Raw genomic sequence first — 22,438 nt, 5'->3', positions numbered from 1 at the left:
TAGACCATGTCTTATAGTGGGGGTAGACCATGTTTTATAGTGGGGGTAGACCATGTTTTATAGTGGAGGTAGACAATGTTTTATAGTGGAGGTAGACCATGTTTTATAATGGGGGTAGACCATGTTATATAGTGGGGGTAGACCATGTTTTATGTTGGGGGTAGACCATGTTTTATAGTTGGGGTAGACCATGTTTTATAGTGGGGGTAGACCATGTTTTATAGTCCATGTTTTATAGTGGGGTAGACCATGTTTTATAGTGGGGGTAGACCATGTTTTATAGCGGAGGTAGACCATGTTTTATAGTGGAGGTAGACCATGTTTTATAGTGGGGGAAGACCATGTTTTATAGTCCATGTTTTATAGTGGGGGTAGACCATGTTTTATAGTGGAGGTAGACCATGTTTTATAGTGGGGGTAGACAATGTTTTATAGTGGAGATAGACCATGTTTTATAGTGGGGGTAGACCATGTTTTATAGTGGGGGTAGACCATGTTTTATAGTGGAGGTAGACAATGTTTTATAGTGGAGGTAGACCATGATTTATAATGGGGGTAGACCATATTATATAGTGGGGGTAGACCATGTTTTATGTTGGGGGTAGACCATGTTTTATAGTTGGGGTAGACCATGTTTTATAGTGGAGGTAGACCATGTTTTATAGTGGGGGTAAACCATGTTTTATAGAGGAGGTAGACCATGTTTTATAGTGGGGGTAAACCATGTTTTATAGAGGAGGTAAACCATGTTTTATAGTGGAGGTAGACCATGTCTTATAGTGGGGGTAGACCATGTTTTATAGTGGGGGTAGACCATGTTTTATAGTGGAGGTAGACAATGTTTTATAGTGGAGGTAGACCATGATTTATAATGGGGGTAGACCATGTTATATAGTGGGGGTAGACCATGTTTTATGTTGGGGGTAGACCATGTTTTATAGTTGGGGTAGACCATGTTTTATAGTGGAGGTAGACCATGTTTTATAGTGGAGGTAGACCATGTTTTATAGTGGGGGTAAACCATGTTTTATAGAGGAGGTAGACCATGTTTTATAGTGGGGGTAAACCATGTTTTATAGAGGAGGTAAACCATGTTTTATAGTGGAGGTAGACCATGTCTTATAGTGGGGGAAGACCATGTTTTATAGACCATGTTTTATAGTGGGGGTAGACAATGTTTTATAGTGGTTGTAGACCATGTTTTATAGTGGGTGTAGACCATGTTTTATAGTGGGGGTAGACCATGTTTTATAGTGGAGGAAGACCATGTTTTATAGTGGAGGAAGACCATGTTTTATAGTGGAGGAAGACCATGTTTTATAGTGGAGGTAGACCATGTTTTATAGTGGGGGTAGACCATGTTTTATAGACCATGTTTTATAGTGGGGGTAGTCCATGTTTTATTGTAGGGGTAGACCATGTTTTATAGTGGAGGTAGACCATGTTTTATAGTGGTGGTAGACCATGTTTATAGTGGGGGTAGACGATGTTTTATAGAAGGGGTAGACCATGTTTTATACTGGGGGTACACCATGTTTTATAGTGGGGGTAGACCATGTTTTATAGTGGGGGTAGACCATGTTTTATATTGGGGGTAGACCATGTTTTATAGTGGGGGTAGACCGTGTTTTATAGTGGGGGTAGACCATGTTTTATAGTGGGGGTAGACCATGTTTTATATTGGGGGTAGACCATGTTTTATAGTGGGGGTAGACCATGTTTTATAGTGGAGGTAGACCATGTTTTATAGTGGGGGTAGTCCATGTTTTATTGTGGTGGTAGACCATGTTTTATAGTGGAGGTAGACCATGTTTTATAGTGGGGGTAGACCATGTTGTATAGTGGGGGTAGACCATGTGTTATAGACCATGTTTTATAGTGGGGGTAGACCATGTTTTATAGTAGGGGTAGACCATGTTTTATAGTGGAGGTAGACCATGTTTTATAGTGGGGGTAGACCATGTTTTATAGTGGGGGTAGCCCATGTTTTATAGTGCGGGTAGACCATGTTTATTAGTGGAGGTAAACCATGTTTTATAGTGGAGGTAGTCCATGTTTTATAGTGGAGGTAGTCCATGTTTTATAGTGGGGGTAGACCATGTTTTATAGTGGGGGTAGACCATGTTTTATAGTGGGGGTAGACCATGTTTTATAGTGGGGGTAGACTATGTTTTATAGTGGAGGTAGACCACGTTTTATAGTGGTGGTAGACCATGTTTTATAGTGGGGGTAGACCATGTTTTATAGTGGGGGTAGACCATGTGTTATAGACCATGTTTTATAGTGGAGGTAGAGCATGTTTTATAGTGGGGGTAGACCATGTTTTATTGACCATGTTTTATAGTGGAGGTAGACCATGTTTTATAGTGGGGGTAGACGATGTTTTATAGTGGGGGTAGTCCATGTTTTATGGGGGTAGACCATGTTTTATAGTGGGGGTAGACCATGTGTTATAGACCATGTTTTATAGTGGGGGTAGACCATGTTTTATAGTGGGGGTAGACCATGTTTTATAGTGGGAGTAGACCATGTTTTATAGTGGGGGTAGACCATGTTTTATAGTGGGGCTAGACCATTTTTTATAGTGGGGGTAGACCAAATTTTATAGTGGAGGAAGACCATGTTTTATAGACCATGTTTTATAGTGGGGGTAGACCATGTTTTATAGTGGAGGAAGACCATGTTTTATAGTTGGGTAGACCATGTTTTATAGTGGGGGTAGACCATGTTTTACAGTGGGGCTAGACCATTTTTTATAGTGGGGGTAGACCAAATTTTATAGTGGAGGAAGACCATGTTTTATAGACCATGTTTTATAGTGGGGGTAGACCATGTTTTATAGTGGAGGAAGACCATGTTTTATAGTGGGGGTAGACCATGTTTTATAGTTGGGGTAGACCATGTTTTATAGTGGAGGTAGACCATGTTTTATAGTGGGGGTAGACCATGTTTTATAGTGTGGTAGAATGTTATATAGTGGGGGTAAACCATGTTTTATAGTGGAGGTAGACTATGTTTTATATTGGGGGTAGACCATGTTTTATAGTGGGGGTAGACCATGTTTTATAGTAGGGGTAGACCATGTTTTATAGTGGAGGTAGACCATGTTTTATAGTGGGGGTAGACCATGTTTTATAGTGGGGGTAGACCATGTTTTATAGTGGGGGTAGACCATGTTTTATAGTGGAGGTAGACCATGTTTTATAGTGGCGGTAGACCATGTTTTATAGTGGAGGTAGACCATGTTTTATAGTGGGGGTAGACCATGTTTTATAGTGGGGGTAGTCCATGTTTTATAGTGGGGGTAGTCCATGTTTTATAGTGGGGGTAGACCATGTTTTATAGTAGGGGTAGACCATGTTTTATAGTCCATGTTTTATAGTGGGGGTAGACCATGTTTTATAGCGGAGGTAGACCATGTTTTATAGTGGAGGTAGACCATGTTTTATAGTGGGGGTAGACCATGTTTTATAGTCCATGTTTTATAGTGGGGGTAGACCATGTTTTATAGTGGAGGTAGACCATGTTTTATAGTGGAGGTAGACCATGTTTTATAGTGGGGGTAGACAATGTTTTATAGTGGAGATAGACCATGTTTTATAGTGGGGGTAGACCATGTTTTATAGTGGGGGTAGACCATGTTTTATAGTGGAGGTAGACCATGTTTTATAGTGGGGGTAGACCATGTTTTATAGTGGGGGTAGACCATGTTTTATAGTGGGGGTAGACCATGTTTTATAGTGGGGGTAGACAATGTTTTATAGTGGAGATAGACCATGTTTTATAGTGGGGGTAGACCATGTTTTATAGTGGGGGTAAACCATGTTTTATAGAGGAGGTAGACCATGTTTTATAGTGGGGGTAGACCATGTTTTATAGTGGGGGTAGACCATGTTTTATAGAGGAGGTAGACCATGTTTTATAGTGGGGGTAAACCATGTTTTATAGAGGAGGATGGGTAAACCATGTTTTATAGTGGAGGTAGACCATGTCTTATAGTGGGGGTAGACCATGTTTTATAGTGGGGGTAGACCATGTTTTATAGTTGGGGTAGACCATGTTTTATAGTGGAGGTAGACCATGTTTTATAGTGGAGGTAGACCATGTTTTATAGTGGGGGTAAACCATGTTTTATAGAGGAGGTAGACCATGTTTTATAGTGGGGGTAAACCATGTTTTATAGAGGAGGTAAACCATGTTTTATAGTGGAGGTAGACCATGTCTTATAGTGGGGGAAGACCATGTTTTATAGACCATGTTTTATAGTGGGGGTAGACCATGTTTTATAGTGGGGTAGACAATGTTGTATAGTGGGGGAAGACCATGTTTTATAGACCATGTTTTATAGTAGGGGTAGACCATGTTTTATAGTGGGGGTAGACAATGTTTTATAGTGGTTGTAGACCATGTTTTATAGTGGAGGTAGACCATGTTTTATAGTGGAGGAAGACCATGTTTTATAGTGGAGGAAGACCATGTTTTATAGTGGAGGTAGACCATGTTTTATAGTGGGGGTAGACCATGTTTTATAGTGGGGGTAGACCATGTGTTATAGACCATGTTTTATAGTGGGGGTAGACCATGTTTTATTGTAGGGGTAGACCATGTTTTATAGTGGAGGTAGACCATGTTTTATACTGGGGGTACACCATGTTTTATAGTGGGGGTAGACCATGTTTTATAGTGGGGTAGACCATGTTTATATAGTGGGGGTAGACCATGTTTTATAGTGGGGGTAGACCATGTTTTATAGTGGGGGTAGTCCATGTTTTATAGTGGGGGTAGACCATGTTTTATAGTGGGGGTAGACCATGTTTTATAGTGGGGGTAGACCCTGTTTTATAGTGGGGGTAGACCATGTTTTATAGTGGGGGTAGTCCATGTTTTATTGTGGTGGTAGACCATGTTTTATAGTGGAGGTAGACCATGTTTTATAGTGGGGGTAGACCATGTTTTATAGTGGGGGTAGACCATGTGTTATAGACCATGTTTTATAGTGGGGGTAGAGCATGTTTTATAGTAGGGGTAGAGTTTTAGACCATGTTTTATAGTGGAGGTAGACCATGTTTTATAGTGGGGGTAGACCATGTTTTATAGTGGGGGTAGTCCATGTTTTATAGTGGGGTAGACCATGTTTTTTAGTGGAGGTAGAATTGTATAACCATGTTTTATAGTGGGGGTAGTCCATGTTTTATAGTGGGGGTAGTCCATGTTTTATAGTGGGGGTAGACCATGTTTTATAGTGGGGGTAGACCATGTTTTATAGTGGGGGTAGACCATGTTTTATAGTGGGGGTAGACTATGTTTTATAGTGGGAGAGTAGACCATGTTTTATAGTGGGGTAGACCATGTGTAGACCATGTTTTATAGTGGAGGTAGACCATGTTTTATAGTGGAGGTAGACCATGTTTTATAGTGGAGGTAGACCATGTGTTATAGACCATGTTTTATAGTGGGGGTAGACCATGTTTTATGTGGTGGTAGACCATGTTTTATAGTGGGGGTAGACCATGTTTTATGGTGGGGGTAGACCATGTTTTATAGTGGGGAAGACCATGTTTTATAGTGGAGGAAGACCATGTTTTATAGTGGAGGAAGACCATGTTTTATAGTGGGGGTAGTCCATGTTTTATAGTGGGGGTAGACCATGTTTTATATTGGGGGTAGACCATGTTTTATAGTGGAGGAAGACCATGTTTTATAGTGGGGGTAGACAATGTTGTATAGTGGGGGTAGACCATGTTTTATAGTGGGGGTAGTCCATGTTTTATAGTGGGGGTAGTCCATGTTTTATAGTGGGGGTAGACCATGTTTTATAGTGGGGGTAGACCATGTTTTATAGTGGGGGTAGACCATGTTTTATAGTCCATGTTTTATAGTGGGGGTAGACCATGTTTTATAGGGGGGTAGACCATGTTTTATAGTGGGGGTAGTCCATGTTTTATAGTGGGGGTAGACCATGTTTTATAGTTGGGGAAGACCATGTTTTATAGACCATGTTTTATAGTGGGGGTAGACCATGTTTTATAGTGGGGGTAGACCATGTTTTATAGTGGGGGTAGACCATGTTTTATAGTGGGGGTAGACCATGTTTTATAGTGGGGGTAGACCATGTTTTATATTGGGGGTAGACCATGTGTTATAGACCATGTTTTATAGTGGGGGTAGACCATGTGTTATAGACCATGTTTTATAGTGGAGGTAGACCATGTTTTATAGTGGAGGTAGACCATGTTTTATAGTGGAGGTAGACCATGTTTTATAGACCATGTTTTATAGTGGGGGTAGACCATGTTTTATAGTGGTGGTAGACCATGTTTTATAGTGGGGGTAGACCATGTTTTATGGTGGGGGTAGACCATGTTTTATAGTGGAGGAAGACCATGTTTTATAGTGGAGGAAGACCATGTTTTATAGTGGAGGAAGACCATGTTTTATAGTGGGGGTAGTCCATGTTTTATAGTGGAGGAAGACCATGTTTTATAGTGGGGGTAGACCATGTTTTATAGTGGGGGTAGACAATGTTGTATAGTGGGGGTAGACCATGGGGGGAGTCCATGTGTTATAGTGGGAGTCCATGTTTTATAGTGGGGGTAGACCATGTTTTATAGTGGGGGTAGACCATGTTTTATAGTGGGGGTAGACCATGTTTTATAGTCCATGTTTTATAGTGGGGGTAGACCATGTTTTATAGTAGTGGTAGACCATGTTTTATAGTGGAGGTAGTCCATGTTTTATAGTGGAGGTAGACCATGTCTTATGTTGGGGGAAGACCATGTTTTATAGACCATGTTTTATAGTGGGGGTAGACCATGTTTTATATTGGGGGTAGACCATGTTTTATAGTTGTGGTAGACCATTGTTTATAGTGGGGGTAGACCATGTTTTATAGTGGAGGAAGACCATGTTTTATAGTGGGGGTAGACCATGTTTTATAGTGGGGGTAGACCATGTTTTATAGTAGGGGTAGACCATGTTTTATAGTGGGGGTAGACCATGTTTTATAGTGGGGGTAGACCATGTTTTATAGTGGGGGTAGACCATGTTTTATAGTGGAGGTAGACCATGTTTTATAGTGTTTTATAGTGGGCGTAGACCATGTTTTATAGTGGAGGTAGACCATGTTTTATAGTGGAGGTAGACCATGTTTTATAGTGGGGGTAGACCATGTTTTATAGTGGAGGTAGACCATGTTTTATAGAGGAGGTAAACCATGTTTTATAGTGGAGGTAGACCATGTCTTATGTTGGGGGAAGACCATGTTTTATAGACCATGTTTTATAGTGGGGGTAGACCATGTTTTATATTGGGGGTAGACCATGTTTTATAGTTGTGGTAGACCATGTTTTATAGTGGAGGTAGACCATGTTTTATAGTGGGGGTAGACCATGTTTTATAGTGGAGGTAGACCATGATTTATAGTGGTGGTAGACCATGTTTATAGTGGGGGTAGACCATGTTTTATAGTGGGGGTAGACCATGTTTTATAGTGGAGGTAGACCATGTTTTATAGTGGGGGTAGACCATGTTTTATAGTCCATGTTTTATAGTGGGGGTAGACCATGTTTTATAGTGGGGGTAGACCATGTTTTATAGTGGGGGTAGACCATGTTTTATAGTGGGGGTAGACCATGTGTTATAGACCATGTTTTATAGTGGGGTTAGACCATGTTTTATAGTGGGGGTATACCATGTGTTATAGACCATGTTTTATAGTGGGGGTAGACCATGTTTTATAGTGGTGGTAGACCATGTTTTATAGTGGGGGTAGACCATGTTTTATAGTGGGGGTAGATCATGTTTTATAGTGGGGGTAGACCATGTTTTATAGTGGGGGTAGACCATGTTTTATAGTGGGGGTAGACCATGTGTTATAGACCATGTTTTATAGTGGGGGTAGACCATGTTTTATAGTGGGGGTAGACCATGTGTTATAGACCATGTTTTATAGTGGGGGTAGACCATGTTTTATAGTGGGGGTAGACCATGTTTTATTGTGGGGGTAGACCATGTTTTATAGTGGAGGTAGACCATGTTTTATAGTGGGGGTAGACCATGTTTTATAGTCCATGTTTTATAGTGGGGGTAGACCATGTTTTATAGTGGGGGTAGACCATGTTTTATAGTGGGGGTAGACCATGTTTTATAGTGGGGGTAGACCATGTTTTATAGTGGGGGTAGACCATGTTTTATAGTGGTGGTAGACCATGTTTTATATTGGGGGTAGACCATGTTTTATAGTGGGGGTAGACCATGTTTTATAGTAGGGGTAGACCATGTTTTATAGTGGGGGTAGACCATGTTTTATAGTGGAGGAAGACCATGTTTTATAGACCATGTTTTATAGTGGGGGCAGGCAGAATGTGAAACAATAAGTTCTTCCCAAATTTCACCTTATTGATAAATATAGTATAGTGCACTATTTTTGACCCAATTGTACCTGTTCAAAGGTTGTATACTTAGGAATAAGGTGCTATTATATAGCACTGTTCTTCCATCTTGAGACGCCTTAGCCAATATACACTTCCTCAAAATAGTGAATGCACCAATTTGTAAGTCGCTCTGGATAAGAGCGTCTGCTAAATGACTTAAATGTAATGTAAATGTAAATGTTTCTACAACTTGATTGGAGTCCACCTGTGGTAAATTAAATTGATTGGACATGATTTGGAAAGGCACACGCCTGTCTATATGAGGTCCCACAGTTGACAGTGCATGTCAAAGCAAAAACCAAGCCATCAGGTCGAAAGATTTGTCGTTAGAGCTCAGAGACAGGATTGTGTCGAGGCACAGATCTGGGGAAGGGTACCAAAAATGTCTGCAGCATTGAAGGTCCCCAAGAACACAGTGCCCTCCATCATTATTAAATGGAAGAAGTTTGGAACCACCAAGACTCTTCCTAGAGCTGGCTGCCTGGCCAAACTGAGCAATCAGGGGAGAAGGGCCTTGGTCAGGGAGGTGACCAAGAACCCGATGGTCACTCTGACAGAGATCTGTAGTTCCTCTGTGGAGATGGGAGAACCTTCCAGAAGGACAACCATCTCTGCAGCACTCCACCAATCAGGCCTTTAAGGTAAGGTGGACAGATGGAAGCCACTCCTCTGTAAAAGGCACATAACAGCCCACAGCCCAAAGACACCTAAAGGACTCTCAAAGAAACAAGATTCTCTGATCTGATGAAACCAAGATTGAACTCTTCGGCCTGAATGCCAAGCGTCACATCCGGAAGAAACCTGGCACCATCCCTACGGTGAAGCATGGTTGTGGCAGCATCATGCTGTGGGGATGTCTTTCAGCAGCAGGGACTTGGAGACTAGTCAGGATCGAGGGAAAGATGAACGGAGCAAAGTACAGAGAGATCCTTGATGAAAACATGCTTCCGAGCGCCCAGGACCTCAGACTGGGGTGAAGGTTCACCTTCCAACAGGACAACGACCCTAAGCACACAGCCAAGACAACGCAGGAGTGGCTTCGGGACAAGTCTCTGAATGTCCTTGAGTGGCCCAGCCAGAGCCCGGACTTGAACCCTATCGAACATCTCTGAAGAGACCTCAAAATTGCTGTGCAGCGACGTTCCCCATCCAACCTGACAGAGCTTGAGAGGATCTGCAGAGAAGAATGGAAGAAACTCCCCAAATACAGGTGTGCCAAGCTTGTAGCGTCATACCCAAGAAGACTCGAGGCTGTAATCGTTGCCAAAGGTGCTTCAACAAAATACTGAGTAAAGGGTCTGAATACTTATGTAAATGTGATATTTCATTATTATTATTTTTTTTATACATTTGCAAAAATTGCTCTGTCATTATGGGGGATTGTGTGTAGATTGAGGGGAAAATGTACTTAATCCATTTTAGAATAAGGCTGTAAAGTAACAAAATGTGGAACAAGTGAAGGTGTCACGTCCTGACCAGTATAGAGTATATTTGGTTATTGTAGTTTGGTCAGGACGTGGCAGAGGGTAGTTGATGTATGTATTATGGGGTTTGTCACTGGTCTATGTCTGTGTTTCTATGTCTAGTTGATTGGGGTTGGACTCTCAATTGAAGGCAGGTGTGTTGAGTTGCCTTTGATTGGGAGTCCTATATAGTAGGGTGTAACGACCGTCGTTAGGAATGGACCAAGGCGCAGCGGGAATGTGGATACTCATGTTTATTGATAAAAAACAAGTAAAGTATCCACTGGAAAACCAAAAAAACAATACTCACAACGGCAACAGTGTGCTAAAACAAACGCAGTGCACACAAACAACTACCCACAATCCCAAAGAAAAACACACCCTTCTATATAGGACTCCCAATCAAAGGCAACTCAACACACCTGCCTTCAATTGGGAGTCCCATCCCCAACACAAACCGTTAACATACAAACAACCTGCCACATCCTGACCACAACTGATACAATACCTCCCTCTGCTGGTCAGGACGTGACAGTGTGTTTGTCTTTGTTTTTCGTGGGTAGTTGTATTTGCACTACTTGTAGTTATAGCCTGCAAATCTGTTAGCTGTCGTTCTTTGTTTATTGTTTTCCCGTGTTCGCTATAATAAATATAATTATGAGCACGCAACCCGCTGCGCCTTGGTCTCTACATTACGACACCTGTGACAGAAGGGGTCTGAATAGTTTACGAATGCACTGTACGTGTGTGTGTGTGTGTGTGTGTGTGGGTGTGCATATATGTGTATATATACACACACACTGTTAATACACACACACACAATACACACACACACACACACACACACACACACACACACACACACACACACACACACACACTGTTAATACACACACACACACACACTGTTAATACACACACACACACACGTACACACACACACACACACACACACACACACTGTTAATACACACACACACACACACTGTTAATACACACACACACACACACACTGTTAATACACACACACACACACTGTTAATACACACACACACACACACACTGTTAATACACACACACACACACAGCTCTGGAAAGAATTAAGAGCCCACTGCAAAACTATCAGTTTCTCTGGTTTTACTATTTATAGGTATGTGTTTGGGTAAAATGAACATTTTTGTTTTATTCTATAAACTACTGACAACATTTCTCCCAAATTCCAAATAAAAATATTGTAATTTAGAGCATTTATTTGCAGAAAATGACAACTGGTCAAAATAACAAAAAAAAGATGCAGTGTTGTCAGACCTCGAATAATGCAAAGAAAATAAGTTCATATTCATTTTAAAACAACACAATACTAATGTTTTAACTTAGGAAGAGTTCAGAAATCATATTTGGTGGAATAACCCAGATTTTCAATCACCAAATAAATGCTAATAAATGTTCTAAATGACAATATTTTTATTTGGAATTTGGGAGAAATGTTGTCAGTAGTTTATAGAATAAAACAATATCGGACAGGCCCTGCAAAACCTTTTTCCTTATGATTCATTGTTTTACTGTCTGTTTTGCCATTTATGAATGTGTTATTCATTTTGTTTCTATGGCCTATAGCAGTAAAGGACAAATTCAATATTTTATCCCCCAAAAAAATGACATGTTTTTTGTTACCTAAAATTCTAAATGAAATAGATAAATGATCCATGGTGTCCTCACTCTCTCTCTCTCCTCTTTCTCTCCTCTCTCTCCGTCTCTCTCTCTCCATCTCTCTCTCTCCCTCTCTCTCTCTCCCTCTCTCTCTCTCCCTCTCTCTCTCCCCCTCTCTCTCTCTCCCCTCTCTCTCTCTCTCTCTCCCCTCTCTCTCTCTCTCTCTCCCCCTCTCTCTCTCTCTCCCCCTCTCTCTCTCTGTCTCTCACTCCTCTCTCTCTATCCATCTCTCTCTCTGTCTCTCTCTCACTCCCTCTCTCTCCGTTTCTCTCTCTCCATCCCTCTCTCTCTCCGTCTCTCACTCCTCTCTCTCTATCCATCTCTCTCTCTGTCTCTCTCTCACTCCCTCTCTCTCCGTTTCTCTCTCTCCGTCTCTCTCTCTCCCCCTCTCTCCCCCTCTCTCCGTCTCTCTCCCTCTCTCCCTCTCTCCCTCTCCGTCTATCTCCCTCTCTCTCCGTCTCTCTCCGTCTCTCTCCTCTGTCTCTCTCTCTCTGTCTCTCTCTCTCCGTCTCTCTCTCTCCGTCTCTCTCTCTCCGTCCCTCTCTCTCTCTCCTCCCTCTCTCTCCTCTCTCTCTCTCTCTCCTCTCTCTCTCTCTCTCTCCATCTCTCTCTTCTCTCTCTCTCCATCTCTCTCTTCTCTCTCTCCCTCTCCGTCTCTCTCCATCTCTCTCCTCTCTCTAGGAAGGAGTTCTGTGAGCTGTGTATGGCTAAAGACCGACAAACCAACAAGGTGTTCGTCTGTAAGAAGTTTCTGAAGAAGGACGGGAGGAAAGTACGCAAGGCTGCCAAGAATGAAATCCTGATCCTCAAAATGTATGCGATCCTGTTTAAATGAGTCTTTCTTCATGTATCCGAGTGAGAGTAGAAAGCCTGACAGAACATTTGAATGCAGGCTTATCAAAGTACAGCTGACGGTTTTTGTTGACTGTTTTCTACATTGATAAGCCAGGGAGTCCACACACCTGGCATCCCAAATGAAACCCTGTGCCCTGTAGAGTCTGCTACTTTCAACGCTGGTACAGGGAACGATTTGAGATGTCCTCCTAAAGCAGGGAACCATTTGAGATGTCCTCCTAAAGCAGAGAGCCATGTGAGATGTCCTCCTAAAGCAGGGAACCATGTGAGATGTTCTCCTAAAGCAGGGAACCATTTGAGATGTCCTCCTAAAGCAGGGAACCATTTGAGATGTTCTCCTAAAGCAGGGAACCATTTGAGATGTTCTCCTAAAGCAGGGAGCCATTTGAGATGTTCTCCTAAAGCAGGGAGCCATTTGAGATGTTCTCCTAAAGCAGGGAACCATTTGAGATGCAAACCTGTTCTCCGGATCTAAAGCAGACATTCATTTAAAGGAAAAAACTGTGGTCCTAAACCTCAGCCAGTAGACCCTGTGGTCCTCAGTCCTCAGCCAGTAGACCCTGTGGTCCTCAGTCCTCAGCCAGTAGACCCTGTGGTCCTCAGCCAGTAGACCCTGTGGTCCTCAGTCCTCAGTCAGTAGACCCTGTGGTCCTCAGTCCTCAGCCAGTAGACCCTGTGGTCCTCAGTCCTCAGCCAGCAGACCCTGTGGTCCTCAGTCCTCAGCCAGCAGACACTGTGGTCCTCAGTCCTCAGCCAGCAGACACTCTGGTCCTCAGTCCTCAGCCAGCAGACACTGTGGTCCTCAGTCCTCAGCCAGCAGACCCTCTGGTCCTCAGTCCTCAGCCAGCAGACACTCTGGTCCTCAGCCAGCAGACACTCTGGTCCTCAGCCAGCAGACACTCTGGTCCTCAGTCCTCAGCCAGCAGACACTCTGGTCCTCAGTCCTCAGCCAGCAGACACTGTGGTCCTCAGTCCTCAGCCAGCAGACACTGTGGTCCTCAGTCCTCAGCCAGCAGACACTGTGGTCCTCAGTCCTCAGCCAGCAGACACTGTGGTCCTCAGTCCTCAGCCAGCAGACACTGTGGTCCTCAGTCCCCAGCAAGGCAGACACTCTGGTCCTCAGCCAAGCGTAGTCAATAGAACCCAGTTTAAGTGTCTGAATGCCTCCTCTGGTTACTGTTAATAGAAAGCTGTGTCTGAATGCCTCCTCCTCTGGCTGTTCCAGGGTCAAACATCCAAACATCCTCCAACTGATCGACACGTTTGAGACGCGGAAAGAGTACTTCATCATCCAGGAGCTGTGAGTGTGTTTCTACTGTATTCATGACCTCCAAGGCCACAGTAGGTTATTACTCTGCTCCTCTCTGCAACAGAAGAGACACACTATTTTAGCTAGAGCAGATATTTACCCTTCATAAAGTTGCTGTATTGGTGACTGCGCACACGCCCACCACTGTGTTCCTAAAGCAGTGCTCATGGATGGGTGTTAGGCAGAGACTCTCCGTGAAAATAAAAGGTTAATTTATTTATTTTTAATTGAAAATAAAAGAATAACAATCGTTATGAAAAAATCAGCATGAGCTCGCGTCTTACAGCTCATTGGCTTAGCTCTGGGCTCGGACGGCTCTTATTGGATAACTGCGATTAGTTTAAAAACAGATTGCAACAGATATAAAACAGGAGGAGTGAGACGGGAGGCGGGAGGCGTGAGGAGTGAGACGGGAGGCGGGAGGCGTGAGGCGTGAGACGGGAGGAGTGAGACGGGAGGAGTGAGACGGGAGGAGTGAGACGGGAGGCGGGAGGCGTGAGGCGGGAGGCGTGAGGAGTGAGGAGTGAGACGGGAGGCGGGAGGCGTGAGGAGTGAGACGGGAGGCGGGAGGCGTGAGGCGTGAGACGGGAGGAGTGAGACGGAAGGCGTGAGACGGGAGGAGTGAGACGGGAGGAGTGAGACGGGAGGCGGGAGGCGTGAGGAGTGAGACGGGAGGCGGGAGGAGTGAGACGGGAGACGGGAGACGGGAGGAGTGAGATGGGAGGAGTGAGACGGGAGGAGTGAGACGGGAGGAGTGAGACGGGAGGCGTGAAACAGGAGGAGTGAAACTGGAGGAGTGAGACGGGAGGCGTGAAACTGGAGGAGTGAGACGGGAGGAGTGAGATGGGAGGAGTGAGACGGGAGGAGTGAGACGGGAGGAGTGAGACGGGAGGTAATATAAAAGTAGAGTGACACAGATGCAAGCATACTAATGATGATAGAGAGACCAGGGGTCTGTTGGACCAGGGGTAATGAGAGAGAGACCTTGGGTAATCATAGAGACCAGGGGTAATGAGAGAGAGACCAGGGGTAATGAGAGAGAGACCAGGGGTAATGATAGAGAGACCAGGGGTAATGAGAGACCAGGGGTAATGAGAGAGAGACCAGGGGTAATGAGAGAGAGACCAGGGGTAATGAGAGAGACCAGGGGTAATGAGAGAGACCAGGGGTAATGATAGAGAGACCAGGGGTAATGATAGAGAGACCAGGGGTAATGAGATACACTCATCTTGCAGTCCTTGTGGACTGGGCTCCCGAGTAGCACAGCGGTCTAACTCACTGCATCTCAGTGCTTGAGGTGTCACTACAGACACCCTGGTTTGAATCCAGGCTGTATCACATCCGGCCGTGATTGGGAGTCCCATAGGGAGACTTAGATAGGATATGGTCCGGGGTAGTCCGTCATTGTAAATAAGAATTTCTTCTTATTAACTGACTTGCCTAGTTAAATAAAGGTTACATTTAAAAAAATTTAACGGACAAATAACAAGGTGTGTGTGTGTGTGTGTGTGTGTGTGTGTGTGTGTGTGTGTGTGTGTGTGTGTGTGTGTGTGTGTGTGTGTGTGTGTTTTGCAGGGCTACAGGCGGCGATGTGTTTGACTGGATTCTGGACCAGGGGAATTACACAGAGAGAGATGCTTCCAACGTGATCAAACAGGTTCTAGAGGCCGTATCCTACCTACACTCACTCAACATCGTCCACAGGAACCTCAAGGTAGGTAAAAGGGGTTTGTGTGTGTAAAACCAAGAGAGCTAACCTTGAGGAGTCCCCTCCTAACATTAAAGTATCCCTCCCCTCACAAGGACTATGGTTACATACAAACAATAATATGATTATTGTGAATAGTCCGATTAATATAATCATTTGTTTAAAAACGTTTATATTCTTTGCAAGAAGAACGATTTCCCTAGTAATTGATGACATGGACATATTCTAAAACCAGGCTACCTAAAAGGAGTTAAAAATCAGGCTACCTAAAGGGAGTTAAAATCAGGCTACCTAAAGGGAGTTAAAATCAGGCTACCTAAAGGGAGTTAAAATCAGGCTACCTAAAACATCAGGCTACCTAAAAGGAGTTAAAATCAGGCTACCTAAAAGGAGTTAAAATCAGGCTACCTGAAGGGAGTTAAAATCAGGCTACCTAAAGGGAGTTAAAATCAGGCTACCTAAAACATCAGGCTACCTAAAAGGAGTTAAAATCAGGCTACCTAAAAGGAGTTAAAATCAGGCTACCTAAAGGGAGTTAAAAATCAGGCTACCTAAAAGGAGTTAAAATCAGGCTACCTAAAGGGAGTTAAAATCAGGCTACCTAAAACATCAGGCTACCTAAAGGGAGTTAAAATCAGGCTACCTAAAGGGAGTAAAAAATCAGGCTACCTAAAGGGAGTTAAAATCAGGCTACCTAAAACATCAGGCTACCTAAAACATCAGGCTACCTAAAAGGAGTTAAAATCAGGCTACCTAAAGGGAGTTTAAAATCAGGCTACCTAAAGGGAGTTAAAATCAGGCTACCTAAAGGGAGTTAAAATCAGGCTACCTACAGGGAGTTAAAATCAGGCTACCTAAAGGGAGTTAAAATCAGGCTACCTAAAGGGAGTAAAAAATCAGGCTACTAAAGGGAGTTAAAATCAGGCTACCTAAAAGGAGTTAAAATCAGGCTACCTAAAGGGAGTTAAAATCAGGCTACCTAAAGGGAGTTAAAATCAGGCTACCTAAAACATCAGGCTACCTAAAGGGAGTTAAAATCAGGCTACCTAAAGGGAGTTAAAATCAGGCTACCTAAAACATCAGGCTACCTAAAGGGAGTTAAAAATCAGGCTACCTAAAGGGAGTTAAACATCAGGCTACCTAAAACATCAGGCTACCTAAAGGGAGATAAAATCAGGCTACCTAAAGGGAGATAAAATCAGGCTACCTAAAGGGAGTTAAAATCAGGCTACCTAAAGGGAGTTAAAATCAGGCTACCTAAAGGGAGTTAAAATCAGGCTACCTAAAGGGAGTTAAAATCAGGCTACCTAAAACATCAGGCTACCTAAAACATCAGGCTACCTACAGGGAGTTAAAATCGCCACTCTAAATAAACGTTCTACCACAGCAACCATGTGAAAACAATTTCAAAAGAGGCATACTTTCAGTTTTTCCGAACTCACTTCCCTCGTTCATAAGAGGGAGGCTAGCGGTAACACACAGCTGGAACAACGACTAAGCTGTTCACGTCCTAATCATTTGAAAGATGGCTCAGAAAGCCAGGGGTTTTAAACAGCGTTACGCTCACTTTGATTTTGACCTTAACGCCTATTAAGATCAGCAGAGTAAAGTGTTTACATGACTAGTGCCATACTCTGCCTTCTGCCATAATCGGTTTAATGTCTAATTATTAGTGTGCATGTAAACGTGCTCAGTCTCTTTTGGGACACATAGAAGAGAGATGCTATTACTTACACACACACAAACACCACACACATACACACACACATACACACACACACACACACACACACACACACACACACACACACACACACACACACACACACACACACACTCACACTCACACTCACACACACACACATACATCCCGCTATGCCCTCCGACAAACCATCAAACATACAAAGCGTCAATATGGGACCAAGATCGAATTTCGAGGCTAGCAACACTGAACCATGCATGAGAGCACCAGCTGTTCCGGACGGCTGTGTGATCATGCTTTCCGTTAGATGATGTGAGTAAGACCTTAACATTCACAAGGCCGCAGGGCCAGACGGATTACCAGGGTGTGTACTCAGTGTCTTCACTGACATTTTCAACCTCCCTGAGGGAGGGTTAGGGTTAGGGTTAACCCTAACCCTAATACCTATATGTTTTACCAGCAGACCACCATAGGCCCAAGAACGCCAAGGTAACCTTTCTAAATGACTATCGCTACCATAGCACTGACATCTGTAGTCATGAAATGCTTTGAAAGGCTGGTCATGGGCTCACATCATCCCAGACACCCTGGACCCACTCCGATTTGCATACCGCCCCAACAGATCCATGGTAAAGATATGAAGCTCTCTACCTGCTCCTGTGTGTGTGTGTGTGTGTGTGTGTGTGTGTGTGTGTGTGTGTGTGTGTGTGTGTGTGTGTGTGTGTGTGTGTGTGTGTGTGTGTGTGTGTGTGTGTGTGTGTGTGTGTGTGTGTGTGTGTGTGTGTGTGTGTGTGTGTGTGTGTGTGTGTGTGTGTGTGTGTGTGTGTGTGTGTGTGTGTGGTGTGTTTTGTGGTTCTACAGTTGGAGAACCTGATGTACTACACAGAGAACAATCACAACAAAGTGGTTCTGCGGGATTTCTACCTGTCCAAGTTTGAGAACGGTTCCATCACAGAACCCTGTGGAACACCGGAGTACCTGGGTAAGGTACCTCTCTCTCTCCCCCCTCTTTCTGCTCTCCTCCTCTCTGTATCTCCCTTCTCTCCTCCCTCTCCTCTCCTCCTCCAGTCCTCTATCTACAATAAAGGGAAGCTCAGTCATTCACACCAGAGACTAATTACATTGCCAACAAGGGTTTTGCCACCAAGTACTAAGTCATGTTTTGCAGAGGGGTCAAATACTTATTTCCCTCATTAAAATGCAAATCAATTTATAACATTTTTGACATGCGTTTTTCTGGATTTCTTTGTTGTTATTCTGTCTCTCACTGTTCAAATAAACCTACCATTAAAATTATAGACTGATAATTTCTTTGTCAGTGGGCAAACGTACAAAATCAGCAGGGGATCAAATACTTTTTTCCCCTCACTGTACGTTGATCAGATAAATAATGAGAGCTGGAGAAAGAGAGGGAGGGAAATAAATGAACTGAACTGAAACAAAGAAGTGCGGAAATAAAGGAGGGACGAGAGAGAAGAGAGAGAGGGAAGAGAGACAGGGAAGAGAAAGAGGGAAGAGAGAGAGGGAAGAGAGAGAGAGAGAGAGAGAAGAGAAATGGAAGAGAGAGGGAAGAGAAAGGGAAGAGAGAGAGGGAAGAGAGAGAGAGGGGAGAGAGGGAAGAGAGAGGGAAGAGAGAGGGAAGAGAGAGGGAAGAAAGAGAGAGAAGAGAAAGGGAAGAGAGAGGGAAGAGAGGGAGGAGAGAGGGAAGAGAGAGAGGGAAGAGAGAGGGAAGAGAGAGGGAAGAGAGAGAGGGAAGAGAGAGAAGGAAGAGAGAGAAGGAAGAGAGAGGAGAGAGAGAGGAGAGAAAGGGAAGAGAGAGGGAAGAGAGAGGGAAGAGAGAGGGAAGAGAGAGAGAGAGAGAGAGGGAAGAGAGAGGGAAGAGAGAGGGAAGAGAGAGGGAAGAGAGAGGGAAGAGAGAGAGAAGGAAGAGAGAGAAGGAAGAGAGAGAAGGAAGAGAGAGAAGGAAGAGAGAGGAGAGAGAGAGGAGAGAGAGAGGGAAGAGAAAGAGAGGGGAGAAAGGGAAGAGAGAGGGAAGAGAGAGGGAAGAGAGAGGGAAGAGAGAGGGAAGAGAGAGGGAAGAGAGAGAGAAGGAAGAGAGAGAAGGAAGAGAGAGGGAAGAGAGAGGGGAGAGAGAGGGAAGAGAGAGAGGGAAGAGAGAGAGGGAAGAGAGAGAGGGAAGAGAGAGAGAGAATAGAAAGGGAAGAGAGAGGGAAGAGAGAGTGAAGAGAGTGAAGAGAGAGGGAAGAGAGGGAAGAGAGGGAAGAGAGAGGGAAGAGAGAGGGAAGAGAGAGGGAAGAGAGAGTGAAGAGAGAGAGAAGGAGGATGCAGACTGATTCATCTAGCTGATGATTAATTAAGCAAGTGTGTTGTTTTACTCTCTGTCCCTCCCCCTCTCCATCCCACCTTAACCTTCTCTCTGTTCCTCCACCTCTCCATCACCCCTTAACCTTCTCTCTGTTCCCCCACCTCTCCATCACCCCTTAACCTTCTCTCTGTCCCTCCACCTCTCTATCACCCCTTAACCTTCTCTCTGTTCCCCCACCTCTCTATCACCCCTTAATCTTCTCTCTGTCCCTCCACCTCTCCATCACCCCTTAATCTTCTCTCTGTCCCTCCACCTCTCTATCACCCCTTAACCTTCTCTCTGTTCCTCCACCTCTCTATCACCCCTTAACCTTCTCTCTGTCCCCCCACCTCTCCATCACCCCTTAACCTTCTCTCTGTCCCTCCACCTCTCCACCTCTCCATCACCCCTTAACCTTCTCTCTGTCCCTCCACCTCTCTATCACCCCTTAATCTTCTCTCTGTCCCTCCACCTCTCCATCACCCCTTAATCTTCTCTCTGTCCCCCCACCTCTCTATCACCCCTTAACCTTCTCTCTGTTCCTCCACCTCTCCATCACCCCTTAACCTTCTCTCTGTCCCTCCACCTCTCCATCACCCCTTAACCTTCTCTCTGTTCCTCCACCTCTCTATCACCCCTTAACCTTCTCTCTGTCCCTCCACCTCTCCATCACCCCTTAACCTTCTCTCTGTTCCCCCACCTCTCTATCACCCCTTAACCTTCTCTCTGTCCCTCCACCTCTCCATCACCCCTTAACCTTCTCTCTGTCCCCCCACCTCTCTATCACCCCTTAACCTTCTCTCTGTCCCTCCACCTCTCCATCACCCCTTAACCTTCTCTCTGTTCCCCCACCTCTCTATCACCCCTTAATCTTCTCTCTGTCCCCCCACCTCTCCATCACCCCTTAACCTTCTCTCTGTTCCCCCCACCTCTCTATCACCCCTTAACCTTCTCTCTGTCCCTCCACCTCTCCATCCCCCTTAACCTTCTCTCTGTTCCCCCACCTCTCTATCACCCCTTAATCTTCTCTCTGTCCCCCCACCTCTCCATCACCCCTTAACCTTCTCTCTGTTCCCCCACCTCTCTATCACCCCTTAACCTTCTCTCTGTTCCCCCACCTCTCCATCACCCCTTAATCTTCTCTCTGTCCCTCCACCCACCTCTCTATCACCCCTTAACCTTCTCTCTGTCCCTCCACCTCTCCATCACCCCTTAACCTTCTCTCTGTCCCCCACCTCTCCATCCCCCTTAACCTTCTCTCTGTCCCTCCACCTCTCTATCACCCCTTAATCTTCTCTCTGTCCCCCCACCTCTCCATCACCCCTTAACCTTCTCTCTGTTCCCCCACCTCTCTATCACCCCTTAACCTTCTCTCTGTCCCCCACCTCTCTATCACCCCTTAATCTTCTCTCTGTCCCCCACCTCTCTATCACCCCTTAATCTTCTCTCTGTTCCTCCACCTCTCCATCCCCCTTAACCTTCTCTCTGTCCCTCCACCTCTCTATCACCCCTTAACCTTCTCTCTGTCCCCCCACCTCTCTATCACCCCTTAATCTTCTCTCTGTCCCTCCACCTCTCCACCTCTCTATCACCCCTTAACCTTCTCTCTGTTCCCCCCACCTCTCCATCACCCCTTAATCTTCTCTCTGTCCCCCCACCTCTCCATCACCCCTTAACCTTCTCTCTGTTCCCCCACCTATCTATCACCCCTTAACCTTCTCTCTGTCCCTCCACCTCTCTATCACCCCCTTAATCTTCTCTCTGTTCCCCCACCTCTCCATCACCCCTTAACCTTCTCTCTGTTCCCCCACCTCTCTATCACCCCTTAACCTTCTCTCTGTCCCTCCACCTCTCCATCACCCCTTAATCTTCTCTCTGTCCCCCCACCTCTCTATCACCCCTTAATCTTCTCTCTGTTCCCCCACCTCTCTATCACCCCTTAATCTTCTCTCTGTTCCTCCACCTCCCCATCACCCCTTAACCTTCTCTCTCTCTCTCTCACTCTCTCTCAGCTCCTGAGGTTGTGGCCAGACACCGGTACGGTCGACCAGTGGACTGTTGGGCTGTCGGGGTCATCATGTATATACTGTGAGTGTTCATAAAGGAGTAATAACATGTCGGCTACATACTGTGAGCGTTCATAGAGGAGTTATAACATGTCGGCTACATACTGTGAGCGTTCATAGAGGAGTTATAACATGTCGGCTAATATGAAGGGAAACATGTCGGCTACATACTGTGAGTGTTCATAGAGGAGTTATAACATGTCGGCTACATACTGTGAGCGTTCATAGAGGAGTTATAACATGTCGGCTACATACTGTGAGCGTTCATAGAGGAGTTATAACATGTCGGCTACATACTGTGAGCGTTCATAGAGGAGTTATAACATGTCGGCTACATACTGTGAGCGTTCATAGAGGAGTTATAACATGTCGGCTACATACTGTGAGCATTCATAGAGGAGTTATAACATGTCGGCTACATACTTTGAGCGTTCATAGAGGAGTTATAACATGTCGGCTACATACTGTGAGCGTTCATAGAGGAGTTATAACATGTCGGCTACATACTGTGAGTGTTCATAGAGGAGTTATAACATGTCGGCTACATACTGCAATTATTCAGCTAATTTGTTGTTATTTTAAGTCTTGGTTTCAAAAGTTAATATTTTTTCTTAGAGGTTGTCAGTTGAATAGGCTCTCTGAAAGGTTTTGTATGTCTTGCCTATCATATAAGTATCCTTTTCTGACTCAAATAGAAATTATTTCAGATAAAATTTTCACTTTTAAGTTGCACGCACTTGAAAATATCTACATTGGTCAAATTGCTTTTTAATTCTGTCATGGGAAAAATTGTATTTCCTGTTACCAAGTAATTTAATGTTTCTAAATGACTTGGCCACATAGACGACG

At 44.5% G+C, this 22,438-nt stretch overlaps 1 protein-coding gene across 1 annotated transcript in view; it reads left to right on the top strand.

Annotated features, from left to right (window-relative positions):
• The window catches only part of LOC106572974 (caM kinase-like vesicle-associated protein), a 124,951-nt gene that overhangs the window by 70,447 nt on the left and 32,066 nt on the right, over positions 1 to 22,438 (top strand). Inside the window, exons 3-7 of the mRNA XM_045696564.1 lie at positions 12,287 to 12,418; positions 13,686 to 13,760; positions 15,345 to 15,483; positions 18,041 to 18,161; positions 21,536 to 21,611. Of these exons, the coding sequence (XP_045552520.1) occupies positions 12,287 to 12,418; positions 13,686 to 13,760; positions 15,345 to 15,483; positions 18,041 to 18,161; positions 21,536 to 21,611 (543 nt within the window). The remainder of the gene's footprint in view (positions 1 to 12,286; positions 12,419 to 13,685; positions 13,761 to 15,344; positions 15,484 to 18,040; positions 18,162 to 21,535; positions 21,612 to 22,438) is intronic.

Source organism: Salmo salar, chromosome ssa15, assembly GCF_905237065.1.
Source record: "Salmo salar chromosome ssa15, Ssal_v3.1, whole genome shotgun sequence".
Taxonomy (NCBI): domain Eukaryota; kingdom Metazoa; phylum Chordata; class Actinopteri; order Salmoniformes; family Salmonidae; genus Salmo; species Salmo salar.
Note: the sequence above shows the minus strand (reverse complement) of the source record. Positions and strands in the feature narration are given on the sequence as shown.